At 40.9% G+C, this 16,952-nt stretch overlaps 1 protein-coding gene across 16 annotated transcripts in view; it reads right to left on the bottom strand.

The window, feature by feature from the left end:
• Window positions 1–16,608, bottom strand: part of LOC126165466 (uncharacterized) — a 229,270-nt gene extending 212,662 nt beyond the window's left edge. For all 16 annotated transcript variants that reach the window (XM_049920319.1, XM_049920321.1, XM_049920326.1 and 13 more), the window contains exon 1: window positions 16,335–16,608. In XM_049920319.1, the coding sequence (XP_049776276.1) occupies window positions 16,335–16,472 (138 nt within the window). In that variant the 5' untranslated portion in view covers window positions 16,473–16,608. The remainder of the gene's footprint in view (window positions 1–16,334) is intronic.
• Window positions 16,609–16,952: the final 344 nt, after the last annotated feature.

Below are 16,952 nucleotides of genomic sequence, written 5' to 3'. Positions count from 1 at the left end.
TAGAATAAAGAACCAAGTGTACTCCATGTCCACTCTCTACTCTGCTACCTGAGTAACCGATTCTTTGGTATAGTGCATCCTGATCATCTAAGGGAATCCTGCAACCCTTCATCTTGTAATGTAGGTTCTATATCTGGAGCTAAGAACATTGCAACATCAATTGAGCCACTTGTTGAACCTACAGATCTCAATCAACTCTAGGTACAATACTGCATATTGTATGCTCTGCAACCTGCGAGTAGGGGCGACAGTCTTTACCATTTCCACTAGATGCCTGCAGGAACTGGGGATAGTCTCAGAACCCAAGTGACAGGAGTCAATGGTGCCAACATGACCCACAATTTGCAAATGACTGCACCTTGCACCCACAATAGCCGCAGGTAAGACCTCTTCCACATCTCAGATGAACATACCAAGTGCACATTAAGAGTTTTTTCTAGTCTTGAGTCATGTTTCCCCAAGCAGCTCCATAAAGCACCTCACACTGGAGCTGTCAATAACTGATAACCCCTGCCCCTTGTGCCTGCTTGGACTCTGCTGAAGGAGAAGCCATTTGACCACTCGTAGGGTGAATGGCAAATTCAGATGGCCATCCCCCACAGTGACCCTTAACTCGAATGACACAAACAGGTTACAATCTTCCATGCACATATCAGGTATGCTGGAAGGAGCATCAGCAGCAAAGCTCATGGGAGAAACAAGCGACATTTAAGGTGCCCCATGCAATGTGCCAGTTTCTCCATTGCAGCTACAGCCCGAAGCAGCAGTTTTGCAGGTGGCAGACTGTAGCCAATAGCATTTTCAGTTATTCACGAACTGTGGCTAAATCCTCCTGTGTCTGCACACAGCAACCACATCCCCTACCTGTACTATAATAAAATTCAAAATAAAGCATTAAGTAGAAGTGAGCTCTGTGGTCTTTTGGACATAGATTTGCACTACCTTCTCTGCATGATGCAAGAAGTCATAGAAGTTGAAGGTCTTCGTAAATGTTAAGTGGTGAGAAAAGTATTACTTGCTGAATTTTGTATTTTCTACAGGTGAACCAAATTAACACATTAACCCTAGCACCACTACATTCGGCTCTGTCACATGAATGTCGGGTTTGTTTGTTTGTTTGTTTTGTTTTCATTATTTAATGAATTAGGAATTTCTTTACTAGGTTGCAAAACACTTTCCACAGTTATCAGGAATATTATAACACATACAGAATAAATAAAGTAATGAATATGAAAAAAATTATTCCATTTTTATCATGAAACTAACACTTTCATATACATCAGGCTTATATTAAGAAATCATAAAAGAATGTACAATAGCAAACCACAAATAAGAAAACAGAAAATCAAAGTCATAAATTACAACTGAGTTTTTCCTTCCTACTCACTTTCACTTTCAATTCCACAACCTTTGCATATGATTGTTTTTGCAGAATGAATGGAACACACATACTTGGAACACCTGCAACAAACTATAGACGCTTTTGTCATCTTGTCTTTTTCCTTTTTATAGTTTTTACTCTTCAAACAGATGTGACATCCTCCTCTTGAATAAAATTCAACAGATTGCACAGCTGCAGTAATGCTGGGCAGCGTTTTCCGTAGAACACTTTCCATTGCAGAGATGATAGGCTTTTGTAAACCCATGATATTCTTTGCTATCTCTTCCACAGCTGCCCCAAACAAGCTGTTGACCTAATTCTAGCAGATACAGCCTTCTATTATGCTGCTTTTTATTCCGGTTTGGGTTGTTTATCATAAAAATTGTTCCAGCATTCAGACAAGCAATATTTATCAAGGTGAAAAATAGAGATAACAGCCACCTTCTCGTCCCTCATTTTACTGTATGATGTCGCATCATTTGATCAATGTCGCTTATGCCCCCTATGGTTTCATTATAGTAGACATTGATGTTTGTCTTTTTTTTCTCTGTTGACTTATCCACCTTGTTATCATTGTGTTGTGTGGAAAGAAGTGGGAGAGTCTTAGTAGGCTTCTACATCTACATCTACATTTATACTCCGCAAGCCACCCAACGGTGTGTGGCGGAGGGCACTTTACGTGCCACTGTCATTACCTCCCTTTCCTGTTCCAGTCGCGTATGGTTCGCGGGAAGAACGACTGTCTGAAAGCCTCCATGCGCCCTCGTATCTCTCTAATTTTACATTCGTGATCTCCTCGAGAGGTATAAGTAGGGGGAAGCAATATATTCGATACCTCATCCAGAAACGTACCCTCTCGAAACCTGGCGAGCAAGCTACACCGCGATGCAGAGCGCCTCTCTTGCAGAGTCTGCCACTTGAGTTTGTTAAACATCTCCGTAACGCTATCACGGTTACCAAATAACCCTGTGACGAAACGCGCCGCTCTTCTTTGGATCTTCTCTATCTCCTCCGTCAACCCGATATAGTATGGATCCCACACTGATGCGCAATACTCAAGTATAGGTCGAACGAGTGTTTTGTAAGCCACCTCCTTTGTTGATGGACTACATTTTCTAAGGACTCTCCCAATGAATCTCAACCTGGTACCCGCCTTACCAACAATTAATTTTATATGATCATTCCACTTCAAATCGTTCCGCACGCATACTCCCAGATATTTTACAGAAGTAACTGCTACCAGTGTTTGTTCCACTATCATATAATCATACAATAAAGGATTCTTCTTTCTATGTGTTCGCAATACATTACATTTGTCCATGTTAAGGGTCAGTTGCCACTCCCTGCACCAAGTGCCTATCCGCTGCAGATCTTCCTGCATTTCGCTACAATTTTCTAATGCTGCAACTTCCCTGTATACTACAGCATCATCCGCGAAAAGCCGCATGGAACTTCCGACACTATCTACTAGGTCATTTATATATATTGTGAAAAGCAATGGTCCCATAACACTCCCCTGTGGCACGCCAGAGGTTACTTTAACGTCTGTAGACGTCTCTCCATTGATGACAATATGCTGTGTTCTGTTTGCTAAAAACTCTTCAATCCAGCCACACAGCTGGTCTGATATTCCGTAGGCTCTTACTTTGTTTATCAGGCGACAGTGCGGAACTGTATCGAACGCCTTCCGGAAGTCAAGGAAAATAGCATCTACCTGGGAGCCTGTATCTAATATTTTCTGGGTCTCATGAACAAATAAAGCGAGTTGGGTCTCACAAGATCGCTGTTTCCGGAATCCATGTTGATTCCTACATAGTAGATTCTGGGTTTCCAAAAACGACATGATACTCGAGCAGAAAACATGTTCTAAAACTCTACAACAGATCGACGTCAGAGATATAGGTCTATAGTTTTGCGCATCTGCTCGACGACCCTTCTTGAAGACTGGGACTACCTGTGCTCTTTTCCAATCATTTGGAACCTTCCATTCCTCTAGAGACTTGCGGTACACGGCTGTTAGAAGGGGGGCAAGTTCTTTTGCGTACTCTGTGTAGAATCGAATTGGTATCCCGTCAGGTCTAGTGGACTTTCCTCTGTTGAGTGATTCCAGTTGCTTTTCTATTCCTTGGACACTTATTTCGATGTCAGCCATTTTTCCGTTTGTGCGAGGATTTAGAGAAGGAACTGCAGTGCGGTCTTCCTCTGTGAAACAGCTTTGGAAAAAGGTGTTTAGTATTTCAGCTTTACGCATGTCATCCTCTGTTTCAATGCCTTCATCATCCCGGAGTGTCTGGATATGCTGTTTCGATCCACTTACTGATTTAACATAAGACCAGAACTTCCTAGGATTTTCTGTCAAGTCAGTACATAGAATTTTACTTTCGAATTCACTAAACGCTTCACGCATAGCCCTCCTTACGCTAACTTTGACATCGTTTAGCTTCTGTTTGTCTGAGAGGTTTTGGCTGCGTTTAAACTTTGAGTGAAGCTCTCTTTGCTTTCGCAGTAGTTTCCTAACTTTGTTGTTGTACCATGGTGGGTTTTTCCCGTCCCTCACAGTTTTACTCGGCACGTACCTGTCTAAAACGCATTTTACGATTGCCTTGCACTTTTTCCATAAACACTCAACATTGTCAGTGTCGGAACAGAAATTTTCGTTTTGATCTGTTAGGTAGTCGGAAATCTGCCTTCTATTACTCTTGCTAAACAGATAAACCTTCCTCCCTTTTTTTATATTCCTATTAATTTCCATATTCAGGGATGCTGCAATGGCCTTATGATCACTGATTCCCTGTTCTGCACATACAGAGTCGAAAAGTTCGGGTCTGTTTGTTATCAGTAGGTCCAAGATGTTATCTCCACGAGTTGGTTCTCTGTTTAATTGCTTGAGGTAATTTTCGGATAGTGCGCTCAGTATAATGTCACTCGATGCTCTGTCCCTATCACCCGTCCTAAACATCTGAGTGTCCCAGTCTGTATCTGGTACATGGAAATCTCCACCTGAGACTATAACATGCTGAGAAAATTTATGTGAAATGTATTCCAAATTTTCTCTCAGTTGTTCTGCCACTAATGCTGCTGAGTCGGGAGGTCGGTAAAAGGAGCCAATTATTAACCTAGCTCGGTTGTTGAGTGTAACCTCCACCCATAATAATTCACAGGAACTATCCACTTCTACTTCACTACAGGATAAACTACTACTAACAGCGACGAACACTCCACCACCGGTTGCATGCAATCTATCCTTTCTAAACACCGTTTGTACCTTTGTAAAAATTTCGGCAGAATTTATCTCTGGCTTCAGCCAGCTTTCTGTACCTATAACGATTTCAGCTTCGGTGCTTTCTATCAGCGCTTGAAGTTCCGGTACTTTACCAACGCAGCTTCGACAGTTTACTATTACAATACCAATTGCTGCTTGGTCCCCGCATGTCCTGACTTTGCCCCGCACCCGTTGAGGCTGTTGCCCTTTCTGTACTTGCCCAAGGCCATCTGACCTAAAAAACCGCCCAGCCCACGCCACACAACCCCTGCTACCCGTGTAGCCGCTTGTTGCGTGTAGTGGACTCCTGACCTATCCAGCGGAACCCGAAACCCCACCACCCTATGGCGCAAGTCGAAGAATCTGCAGCCCACATGGTCGCAGAACCGTCTCAGCCTCTGATTCAGACCCTCCACTCGGCTCTGTACCAAAGGTCCGCAGTCAGTCCTGTCGACGATGCTGCAGATGGTGAGCTCTGCTTTCATCCCTCTAGCGAGACTGGCAGTCTTCACCAAATCAGATAGCCGCCGGAAGCCAGAGAGGATTTCCTCCGATCCATAGCAACACACATCATTGGTGCCGACATGAGCGACCTCCTGCAGATGGGTGCACCCTGCTTCAGTTTTGAGATGTATGAAACCAAGGTAACTGGTGCATTGCCTGTTTTCGGATCTGTGAATAAGAACTTAGAGGAATATATGTAGGTCTCGACCCTGTGTCTTCTTTAGCTGTTCTGATATGTGCTTTCTGTTACTCTTCAATGTTCCCACTAAAGTTAACTTCTCATCATTGTAAAGCTCCTCGACTAGGTCTATGGATGTATAATAACTATCTGTAGTTATATTTCTTCCACTTCCTGCCAGCAGATTCACTAGGTGTCTAACAACTGCCTTTGCACTCCGTTCCTCGGCAGGTCGTTCATCCATCCCTGCGCACACCTCCATTTTTAGAACATACCGGGTGTGAGTATCTGATACCATCCTCATCAATATGCCATACCTCCCGGGCTTGTCTTTCATAAAGACCTTCAGGGACATCTTCCTCGAAATAGGGAGAGCATTTCATCGATCGTTACATCTGCATATGGTATGTAGTATTTCACAAACATTTCATCAATTTTGTCGAAAACTTCACAAAGGGGGCAAAACTTATCCTGCTTTCGTCTTTCGGTTCTTGTTTCTTTATCATCAAATCTAATCAGGGACAGAAGTTCTCCACATTGAATGCAACTCATTGTAGCTATGAAGATATTCATTCCCGTTACTTTCCTCCATAAGTCCTCAAGCGGCAGTCTAGTGTCATTATTTGTGCCCATGAGTATCAAAATACCAATGAAGGTGTACATTTCTTCTACGGTTTAAGTTTTAAGTTCTCATTATGAGCTTTTTGGTTTGTTTAGTCCATGATAATCTTCATTATTTCAGGAGTTATAAACTTTTTGAACGATTCTGACACACTAGAGGTCAAGCCTTCACAAAAATTCACTATATTTTCTACTGACCTGCGTACTTGCCTTGGAGGCGCAGTAATATATTCCCTATCACTTTTTGCTGTAACAATGATGCTGGAAGCAACTGCATACTGCTCATCAGGGGATGAACTCCATGAACTTGACTCATTTTCAATTGAGGGGGGGAGGGAGAGGGGGTGTTTGGGTGAGGAGACCAGACAGTGAGGTCATCGGTCTCATTGGATTAGGGAAGGATGTCGGCCACACCCTTTCAAAGGAACCATCCTGGGCATTTGCCTGTAGTGATTTAAGGAAATCATGGAAAACCTAAATCAGGATGGTTGGACGCGGGATTGAACCGTCATCCTCCTGAATGCGAGTCCAGTGTGCTAACCACTGTGTCACCTTGCTCAGTTTCAACTGCTCTGTCGCTATCATATGTCAGAACTGTATCATCCTCTTCTGAATTACTTTCATTACCTTCACTTGCTTCATTTGTTATAGCTGACACCTCTTCATTTATGAGAAACCTCTGATACTGACAAGACATTTCATTAGAACTGCGAGTAATGTACAACTGCTCGAACAACAAAGGAGATTTATTTCAAAACAGCATTGGCAACACAATACAGCAGTACCAACAGTCAGAAACTGCATTTCTTTCTGCCATATTGAGAAATATTTTAATGAGAAAAGTAGTCTCACCGATGTCTAAGGGGGACAAAAACTGCCCGCACTTAAATTAAATATAATAGGCAGATTTAAATAATTCACAAAAATTGTAAAGCCATGACAGCACATACTTTGATTTTCTACAACTACCTAAATTCTTGATTCTTCACTCCAACAAATTGATACATTACACAAATAAAACAAATACTGTGGGCAAAGAAGTCTGAGAAGTGACAGGAAAGCTACAAAACCTGTAAAAGGAAATGCAAAGTCTCAATCTAGATACAGTGGGGGTCCATGAAATTACAATAGAAATAGGAAGAATTCTTGTCAAATGACTACAGAGTAACATCAACAGCAGCACAAAACAGTCTAACAGCAATAGGATTCATTATGAATAATATTATGAAAAGGATAGTTGCTAGTCACCACATAGCGGAGATGCTGAGTCGCTGATAGCCCCAACAAAAAGACTGTCACAAAATAAGCTTTCAGCCAACAAGGCCTTTGGCAGAAATAGGCAAAACTCACACACACACACACACACACACACACACACACACACACACACACACACACACACACACACCTGGCAGCTGAAGCCATAATATTGTTACATTCCATACTGGAGTTTCCACTGTCTGATTTGTTATGAATAGGAAGATAGGGCAAAGACTGAATAACTATGAACAGTTTAGTGAAAGAATATAAGAATCAAAATTCAATCAATGCAAATAACTATAGTTCAGGAATATATGCCAATGTCCCAAGCAGAGGATGGTGAGACAGAGACAGTATATGAAGGAGTTAAATGGGTAACTCATTACGTACATAGACATGAAAATCAATTATACATGGGGAGGATTGTTACACTATAATAAGGGAAGAAATAGAAGGCACAGATATCGAAGAATGTAGGTTTGGCTAGGGTACATGAACAAGAAATGAGAGAGACTTCTTGACATCTGCAATAAATTTCAACTAATAACGGCAAACACACTTTTCAAAAGTTACAAGGACAGGAAGTATATATGAGAAGTCATGGAAACACCGGTCAATAACTGCTGGATTACATCATGGTGAGACAAATATTCTGATATCAGATATTGGATTCTATGGTGTAGTCAAGTGCAGATATAAGACTCAGGTCACAAATTAATAGTGTTGAAGAGTTGGTTGAAGTTTAACAAAACTGTCAGGAAGAATCAATGTGTTAAGCAGTAGGATATTGAATTACTATGGAATGATGCAGTGCATTTGAAGTTCTTTCAGGTTACCATAAACAGCTCCATTGATGAGAGATGAACATCTCTAAAAAGGGTAGTCACAGAAGTTGGATAAACAAATGTAAGTACAAGGCAACTGTAGAGAAACCAAAGGTAAAAGAATTTTGTACTTTTGTTTGGGTGTAAATACTTTTAGGAGTAAATGGCCCTCTCACCAAAAAGCAGAATGTTGAGTCAGTGATATGCACAGACACAAAACAATGAGTGTTTCCTTTATTCCTAAATTATTTAGCTGAAAGAACCTACAGCTACATGAAAACTCTGCAATTCACGCTTAAGTGCCTAGAACAGAGTTCATCAAACCCCTTTCACTATTTCTCTATCATTCTGCTCTCAAACAGTGTGCAGGAAAAATAAATACTTAAACTGTTCCGTGTGAGCTCTGATTTCTCTTATTTTATTATGATGATCACTTCTCCCTATGTAGGTGGGCTTCAACAAAATATTTTTGTATTCAGAGGAAAAAGTTGGTGACTGAAATTTTGTGGAAAGATCTCGCTGCAGCGTAAAATACCCTTGTTTTAATGATTGCCACTCTGACTCGAGTATCATATCCATGACACTCTCTCGTGTATTTCATGATAATACAAAACAAGCTACTCTTCTTTGAACTTTTTCGATGTCCTCTGTCAATCCTATCTGGAAAGCATCCCATATCGCTTACAGTACTCTTGCATAGGATGGACAAGTATAATTTAGGCAGTCTTCTTAATGAGATTGTTGCAGAAAAATACTTCAATTTATTGTTACAAGATGGAAACACAAAAATGTTCGGGAAACGAAAGGACTGCACCAACTGTAATCATTTAAGAATGAAATTAATACGAATTGCAGAGAACCAAAAGTGTAATGCTGACACGAAAAATCAAAATGGAAATGGTCATCAGAAAAACTGTTTCAGCATATCAAAATCCTACTTATCCTTCAGTGAAATTGAAAGCAAATGCATCAAAGAAAAAAGAGAAGAATGGATAGCAGAGAAGATTACAATGAGTGACTCCAAAAGATACAGAAACTGTCTGCTGATGCAACAGAAGATGAAATAGATGTTAATTTGAAATACATAGGGGCTCCAGCATTAGAGTCAGATTTTAATAGATCTTTGGAAAACCTGCAATCAAACAAGGTAGAAGGGCTTGATAACAAAGTAATGTATAACATTTCTTCAAAATTTCTAAAACCATTGTAGAGCTGTGTCACAACCGAAAGATTAAGTCTACCCTACAAAAGATGTGGAGAGACAATATCAGAAATGAGAGCATAAAGAAGCCTTTCAAGTGGAAGTGGCCATGGAGGAAATGCTTACAGCAATACTGAAATGGTTTGTTCATGTGAAACATTTGCAACCTAACAGAATTCCCCATCAGTACTTGGAAAGCAACATTTCGAGACAAAGTCAGTTGGGAGTCCAATGAAGAGGTGGGTAGAACAAATAAAGAAGACCTTGAAAGAAAAGAAGAGGCATGGGGTACCATGGTGAAAGATGAAATCCACCAACACAGAAACACAAGGATGCAAACTACTTGAACATACACTCCTGGAAATGGAAAAAAGAACACATTGACACCGGTGTGTCAGACCCACCATACTTGCTCCGGACACTGCGAGAGGGCTGTACAAGCAATGATCACACGCACGGCACAGCGGATACACCAGGAACCGCGGTGTTGGCCGTCGAATGGCGCTAGCTGTGAAGCATTTGTGCACCGCCGCCGTCAGTGTCAGCCAGTTTGCCGTGGCATACGGAGCTCCATCGCAGTCTTTAACACTGGTAGCATGCCGCGACAGTGTGGACGTGAACCGTATGTGCAGCTGACAGACTTTGAGCGAGGGCATATAGTGGGCATGCGGGAGGCCGAGTGGACGTACCGCCGAATTGCTCAACACGTGGGGCGTGAGGTCTCCACAGTACATCGATGTTGTCGCCAGTGGTCGGCGGAAGGTGCACGTGCAAGTAGACCTGGGACCGGACCGCAGCGACGCACGGATGCACGCCAAGACCATAGGATCCTACGCAGTGCCGTAGGGGACCGCACCGCCACTTCCCAGCAAATTAGGGACACTGTTGCTCCTGGGGTATCGGCGAGGACCATTCGCAACCGTCTCCATGAAGCTGGGCTACGGTCCCGCACACCGTTAGGCCGTCTTCCGCTCACGCCCCAACATCGTGCAGCCAGCCTCCAGTGGTGTCGCGACAGGCGTGAATGGAGGGACGAATGGAGACGTGTCGTCTTCAGCGATGAGAGTCACTTCTGCCTTGGTGCCAATGATGGTCGTATGCGTGTTTGGCGCCGTGCAGGTGAGCGCCACAATCAGGACTGCATACGACCGAGGCACACAGGGCCAACACCCGGCATCATGGTGTGGGGACCGATCTCCTACACTGGCCGTACACCACTGGTGATCGTCGAGGGGACACTGAATAGTGCACGGTACATCCAAACCGTCATCGAACCCATCGTTCTACCATTCCTAGACCGGCAAGGGAACTTGCTGTTCCAACAGGACAATGCACGCCCGCATGTATCCCGTGCCACCCAACGTGCTCTAGAAGGTGTAAGTCAACTACCCTGGCCAGCAAGATCTCCGGATCTGTCCCCCATTGAGCATGTTTGGGACTGGATGAAGCGTCGTCTCACGCGGTCTGCACGTCCAGCACGAACGCTGGTCCAACTGAGGCGCCAGGTGGAAATGGCATGGCAAGCCGTTCCACAGGACTACATCCAGCATCTCTACGATCGTCTCCATGGGAGAATAGCAGCCTGCATTGCTGCGAAAGGTGGATATACACTGTACTAGTGCCGACATTGTGCATGCTCTGTTGCCTGTGTCTATGTGCCTGTGGTTCTGTCAGTGTGATCATGTGATGTATCTGACCCCAGGAATGTGTCAATAAAGTTTCCCCTTCCTGGGACAATGAATTCACGGTGTTCTTATTTCAGTTTCCAGGAGTGTATTAATTACCCAGTTTGCTTGAAGGTCTGCTGATGATGATGACGATTGTTGGAAGCAGCATCTAAACAATTATTCAATTTAGTATGTAGAATCCTTGAGATGGAGACATGCCATGAGACTTTTAGAAGAATATCATCCACACAATATCAAAGATAGCACAGGCAGATAAATGCAAGAACTATCATAAAATCAATTTACCAGTTCATACATCCAGGTTGCTGCGAGAATTATACATAAGACTGTGGGGAAAGCTAAGGAACTGTCAGATGACTATCAGTTAGGCACTAGGAAAGGAACAACAGGTAATATACACTGTGTTCAAGAACCAGGAGGAAACAATAAGAATAGAAGACCAAGAGAAAAGTGCTCAGATTAAAAAGATGGTAATGCAGTCTTTAACCTCTACTGTTGAAATTGTACACAGAAGAATCAGTTATATAAATAAAAAGAAAAGTTTAGCAGTGACATTGTGATTCAGGGTGATAGGATACCAATGGTAGGATTTGCTGATGATTCTGCTATCCTGAGTGTGTGGAATACTAATACTATGCATTATTGTGTGTTATTGTAACTTATCTTTGACTTGTCCAATATCAATTGTACAATTTGTACTCTATGATAAAACTGGACCAATAAAAAATCAAATCAAGAATTACAGATCTTGTTGAGCAGAATGAACAGTTTAATGAGCATACAATATAGATGGAGAGTAAACAAAGAAAGACAACAGTAATGACGACTATTAGAAATTACATTGGTGATAAATTTAACATCAAAATTGGAGACCACATATTACACAAAGCGACGGAATTCTGTTACGTTATAAGCAAAACAATGCACGAGAGGTGAAGCAAAGAGGATACAAAAAAATCAGCACAGAGATGACATTCATCACTAAAATATGTCTAATAGTATCAACATAAGTTTTTATCTCAGTAAGTAATTTATGAAACTGTAGATGTTGGAGCCCAGTATTTTATGAAAGTGAATCATGAACAATGGGAAAGTTGCTAAAGGAAACTCAGAATCTGAGACATAATATTACAGAAGTGTCCTGAAAATTTAGTTGCCTAAGAAGATAAAAAATTATGACAATGATGTTGGTTTGAGGGCACACAAGGGCATGGTTATCAGTGTCCATGCAGGATATTAACTAAATACTTAGTGGGAATAAAGTCTTTCTTTGTAAGCAATTTTCTTGGAACAATGGAAAATTTTGGTGACTTCAAAGACTGTCTGGCAATGACAACACGGACATTGGTTGTTTATCAGTAATTTAAAACTGATGATCAAATCACACATGAGAATGTGTGTGTGTGTATGAGCACACATTCGCACCCTTATCACATGCTTAAGTGAAAGTATAATACAATGGTGAGACACATACTACATAAAATGAGAATTATGTGAAGAAAGTAGATAGTTATTCACTGATACACTAACCACTAATAAAAAAAGGGAAAGAGTCAGCTACTGCGAGAACAAGTAAATGTTAGTTAATAGCTATACAGTAGGCCTATAAATAGATGTTAAAAGTGCTTAAACAAACACCGGAGTCTAGTTTAAAAATATATGTTAAAAGAAAACACTACATATAACACACACACACACACACACACACACACACACACACACACACACACACACACACACACACACACACACAGTTACTACCTCATATTTAAAAATTCATCTATTGAGTAGTAGGAGTTGTTATTCAGACATTCTTTTAATTCATTTTTAAATTATGGTTGGCTATCTTTCAGACTTTTAATGCTATTTGGCAAATGACCAAAGATTTTTGTGACATCATAATTCACCCCTTTCTGTGCCGAACAGTGAAGACCCTCCTTTCTTCTAGTGTTGTAGCTATGAACATTGCTATTATTTTTGAAATGGGATGGGTTTGTTAATAACAAATTTTATATCTATTGTGAAGGTACTCTGAATATTCCGAGTTCCTTAAACAAATGTCCGCAAAGTGATCTTGGGTGGGTTCCAGCTATTATTCTGATTACACGTTTTTGTGCAATGAAACTTTTTCTCTCAATGATGAATTACCCCAAAATATGATGCCATATGAAAGCAGTGAATGAAAATAAGCGTAGTAGCCTAATTTAGTGATATGTTTATCACAAAAATTTGCAATACCCTAATAGCATAAGTAGCTGAACTAACCATTTCAGCAGATCATCAATGTGTTTCTTTCCATTCAATTTCTCATCAATGCACAAACCCAGAAATTTTGAATATTCTGCCTTAGCAACAGATTCCCATTTGCAGAAAACCACTTAATAATTTTCTTGAAGACATTCTATTAAAACTTGAATATTATGATTCAGATAATCATGGTTGGCTTGATGACCCAATAATCTGGAAAGGAATCCAGATAACACACTATACCTTGAAGCCTTTTCCATGCTCATCTGATTATTATACACAAGATAGAGGAAAAATTATCAAGAGAAATTCCTGCCCTTCTGTTAGAACAATAATGGCAATCAAGTAAAATGGGACCTGCTGACACTTGTATGATGCCACAAATAACACTCTCAGGCAGGTCCTCCCGCTAGTGGTTCCCATGCGTTAGAGAGCAGAGCCTAATTCCATGATGGTAATGCCACTTTTTTCCCATCTGTATAACTGAAACAACGTTCACAATGGCAAAATTGTTGGCTTTACCAACCTTAATTCATTATTTTGTATCTCCAGCCAAATATTCTCCCACTGACACAGAACTCTTCCCCTCAACAAAGGGATAATAGCATTCAGTGGAACAGTACGGCACACTACATGACTTTCTTTGCATGCATCTCATGCTTCCGAGCCATTCCCACATGGTCTAGCACCCAGCAGATGGATACTTCCTTCCTTCTTCCGTGTGACATACAACATTCACCACAGTAGAACTGTTGGTTTCACTGACCTTAACTTGTTATTTTGTGCCTCCAGCTTCACATTCAGTTACTGACACATAATTTATCCTCAACAGAAAGATAACAGCATTCAATGGAACAGTGTAGGGTAGTACATTACTTTCCTCATATGCATAACTTGCTTGTTTATTTCCAAGGATTTCTATATGGTCTGTCACCCAGCAAATGGATAATTCCCCCCTGTGACGTTGCAGTACGTGGAGCATGTTTTGTACATTCTGAACCACTTACGTGGCTGTGTAGATCTGCTGATTGATCTGTATGGAATCAGTCCACTGTTGATTGCATTTCATCTACCCTACTGCTTTTAGGATTGTTTACAGTTATGTGTCAAAAACTTAATATTTTTCTGGAAGTCTAATCCTAAAGACATAGTCAGAAGAAACTACAGAGCAGCCGACAGTATGCTCACGGTTACATCTGCCAGTATAAATAACTGTTAAAGTTAGGTGTTCACCTGAAAACTTGTAAAATGCTGGTTTACATAATAAAAACTGTACTTCGTTGAATTTAAAGCAGCTATGACTTCAAGACTAACCAAGGAGTACTGGTACAGGAATATACTGCAGACAGAGGCTATAACAGCAGTCAGGATGATAGGACATGAGTTTAGAGCACCAGAGATTAACTTTCATGGCACTAGAGAGAGCTGAAGAGGGCAAAAACTCTAGGAGATGGAGATTACACTAACAAATAATCCAGTATATTGGGTGTATGTGCTACTCTGAAACGAAGAAGTTAACACAAGAAAGGAGGTCATGGTAGGTGATATTGAACCATTCTGAAGACTGAAGAAACTGTAAGAGGCAAAATGTATTAAATACGTAACAGTGAATTTTGGCAAAGACACGTTCTATCTGAAATTAGTACTTGTTCAAAAAATCAGAAAGTAGGATTTGCATACTCTCATAATCATATGCATTAAGTTTGGAGCCAGCATAGGTGAAAAAGTACATGACCTCAAATTATGTTACTTGTCAGTCTGTTACCACAACTAAGAATCAGAGTGAAAACAGACAAAAAGCCACAAACACACAAATTCATTTGCCAGAAAACTGTGCATGCAAAATTTATTTACCATAAGGATGTACCAGATTCAATTAAATAACAAGTTTATCCAGAGAGCCTAAATAGATGGTTGATGGACTAAGTAAAATACTGGACTCCAAGAAAAGACTGAAGCTATGACCTAATGGATGTCCGCCCCGGTAGCTGAATGGTCAGTGTGACAGATTGTCAGTCCTCTGGGCCCGGGTTCGATTCCCGGCTGCGTCGAGGAATTTTCTCTGCCCAGTGTCTAGGTGTTGCGATGTCCTCATCATCAGCCTCATCAACTGCAGGCCGCCGAAGCTGCGTCAAATTGAAAGATCGGCACCCGGCGAATGGTCTGCCCAACGGGGAGGGGGGAGGCCCTAGCCATACCATTAAGTAAAATAAATAAAAACCTAATGGATGACGCACATATGAGAAAAAAAAAAACATGCAGAAGCAACATGTTGCACATAGCTGAAAACTAAAAAGCATAGAGAAGTCTGAAAGAGGTCTTTACCCAGCAGTGGAATTCAAAACTGTCATCAAAAATATAAGTAGTAGTGGCAGTAATAGTTGTAGCCCTAGTGAAGTAAGCTTCATTTCAGCAGCAGAGGAATAATTATTCCCCACAAATAACCATTCGTAAATTTGGAATTCTTTCCAGACGGAAATTAACACAAGTAACTAACAGATCTACCAGGTATTCCTCCCATTACAAAAGCAAGATACACTACTTACAGAGCAGTGATGGTTCTCTTTCATGCGAGGCAAAATATGTAGGGATGGCCGAGAGGTACACCATTCCCATACACATTATCCCAGCATAATGAACTTACAAACTGCTATGGAACAAAGTTAACAAGAAAAGGAAGCGCTGCACTGGGAAGAAAAAACAGTGACCCTGGCCTGCAAACCTATCAAGAGAAAATAGTATATGTATTTGCTATAATTATGACTAATTTCGACAGAAACAGCCATTCTTCCGACCTAACCCTTTAGTAGATGGTAGCTGTCACTATTATAACTAGTGCCAAAAACAATTAACTGATCCGTTCCTATCACGCTAATCAATACTGCATTTAATAACACCTGGATTTAATAACAACATTTTTTTTACGTCGTAACTTTTGGTCTTGCAACAAAAGCAAACTGCAGAAATGTTATTAATATGATGTTGATTTGTTTTCTTTGTGCTCGAATATGTTGCACAGATTTAAATTTACTGTCTGCTCCACGAAAAGTATTTACTCGTATTTTATTTGTAGCAGTGCCTATATTCTGCGCTCTGTAGTCTTCCTACTAAAGTGAACATTGTGAAACAACGTACATCCAACCTTTGGGCAGTATTTCTCTCTCTTACCCGTTTAGTCCATCTATTGAAAAATTTGGACCACGCCAATTCTCTGTCCGAGTTTTTCTTCCGGCGTCGTTTACTCCATTTACTGAAAAATTTGTCCCACGACGATTCTCTGTCTGAGTCTTTCTGCCGGTGTGCCATTTGACTTGCAAAACCAAGTTATGTAACAACGTATACCAATAATAGAAAAATAACTGGGTATAGGATAAATTTACGTACATAACAAATACATTTACTAGTATTCCCGCCGTCAAAACTTTAAAACATAAATATAAACAGATCGTTACCTTCGATAATTGGATTATCGAATGCTGCAGTATCGATTGTTACCTATTTTTTAATTGCTGTTTCAATCCCACTATAGATAACAGGTATGTTTTTTAGTTCAATAAAAACGATTGTCTAACTATATTATTTGCAGTGCAGCCGACGTTTTTCTCTACTGGTGGCATAGCTACAGTGCATTGCTTCTCAAGAATTCCAAAAAACCCTCGGGTTACTTTTGTCACCACGACAAAGTTCCCGTCACTGTCAGGATACGTCATCAAAGTGGAGTGCGCTATCGAAGGATGACAGTCACTAAACTTTTTTTTTTTAATCCACAAGTTGTTCGCTTGTATG

Source organism: Schistocerca cancellata, chromosome 1 (genome assembly GCF_023864275.1).
Source record: "Schistocerca cancellata isolate TAMUIC-IGC-003103 chromosome 1, iqSchCanc2.1, whole genome shotgun sequence".
NCBI classification, from domain to species: Eukaryota; Metazoa; Arthropoda; class Insecta; order Orthoptera; family Acrididae; genus Schistocerca; species Schistocerca cancellata.
The sequence above is the reverse complement of the archived record's forward strand: the minus strand, read 5'-3'. Positions and strand labels throughout refer to the sequence as shown.